This window comes from Wasmannia auropunctata, unplaced genomic scaffold, assembly GCF_000956235.1.
Source record: "Wasmannia auropunctata unplaced genomic scaffold, wasmannia.A_1.0 LD271158.1, whole genome shotgun sequence".
In the NCBI taxonomy this organism is placed as follows: domain Eukaryota; kingdom Metazoa; phylum Arthropoda; class Insecta; order Hymenoptera; family Formicidae; genus Wasmannia; species Wasmannia auropunctata.
This window is the reverse complement of record NW_012091732.1, coordinates 1-725: the sequence shown is the minus strand read 5'-3', so window position 1 is coordinate 725 and position 725 is coordinate 1. Positions and strand designations below refer to the sequence as shown.

At 39.7% G+C, this 725-nt stretch overlaps 1 protein-coding gene across 1 annotated transcript; it reads left to right on the top strand.

Moving 5' to 3' along the window:
- Positions 1 to 6: 6 nt before the first annotated feature.
- Positions 7 to 473, top strand: LOC105462083 (cytochrome P450 9e2-like). Its single transcript, XM_011708610.1, has 2 exons — positions 7 to 258; positions 368 to 473. Exons 1-2 carry the CDS (start codon positions 76 to 78, stop codon positions 377 to 379), a joined length of 195 nt encoding a protein of 64 aa, XP_011706912.1. The 5' UTR covers positions 7 to 75; the 3' UTR covers positions 380 to 473.
- Positions 474 to 725: the final 252 nt, after the last annotated feature.

Below are 725 nucleotides of genomic sequence, written 5' to 3'. Positions count from 1 at the left end.
CTGCTGAATCACACATATTTTTACTGGAAAAAAAAGGGCCTACCGTACCTACCAAACTCGTTGTCGTCTTTTATAATGACTTTGAAATTGCTATTTGGTTATATCACTTTTCCGGATTATTACCAACATTTGTATAACTACTTCCCAGATGCTAAATATGTTGGATTAGTGGAACTTTTCAAGCCTGCCCTGTTTGTGCGCGATCCCGAACTGATTAAAGACATTGTGGTGAAGGATTTTGAACATTTTCCGAATCACGTAAGTTTCGATGACGGAGACGTAGAACCGTTGCTTACCAAGAACGTTTTCTCCTTGCGAGGGGATCGTTGGAGACTAATGCGGAATACATTAAGTCCCTCTTTTACAGCCAGCAAGATGAAGTTCATGTTCGAATTGCTATCAAAATGTTCTCACGATTTCGTCGACTATTTGGTGGATCATCCGGAACTTTGTCACACGATCGATACGAAGGAAGTCTTTAGACGATACACCACCGACGTAATTGCTTCGGCAGCTTTTGGCATAAGTGTGAATTCTATGAAAGATCGAGACAATGAATTTTATGTAAAGGGAGTGGAGGCTATCAAATTTTCTACAGGACTACTAATGCTGGCCAAGTTTATGATATTACTCAAGTGTCCATGGCTTGCTAAATTAATTGGTTTGACTATCTTTCCGTCGACTATGAGCGAATTTTTCAAGAAGATCGTACAGGAAACAATTAG

Bases quoted from the DNA above. Each gene is read 5' to 3' on its own strand.
- LOC105462083 (XM_011708610.1), top strand. From the start codon at position 76: ATGACTTTGAAATTGCTATTTGGTTATATCACTTTTCCGGATTATTAC.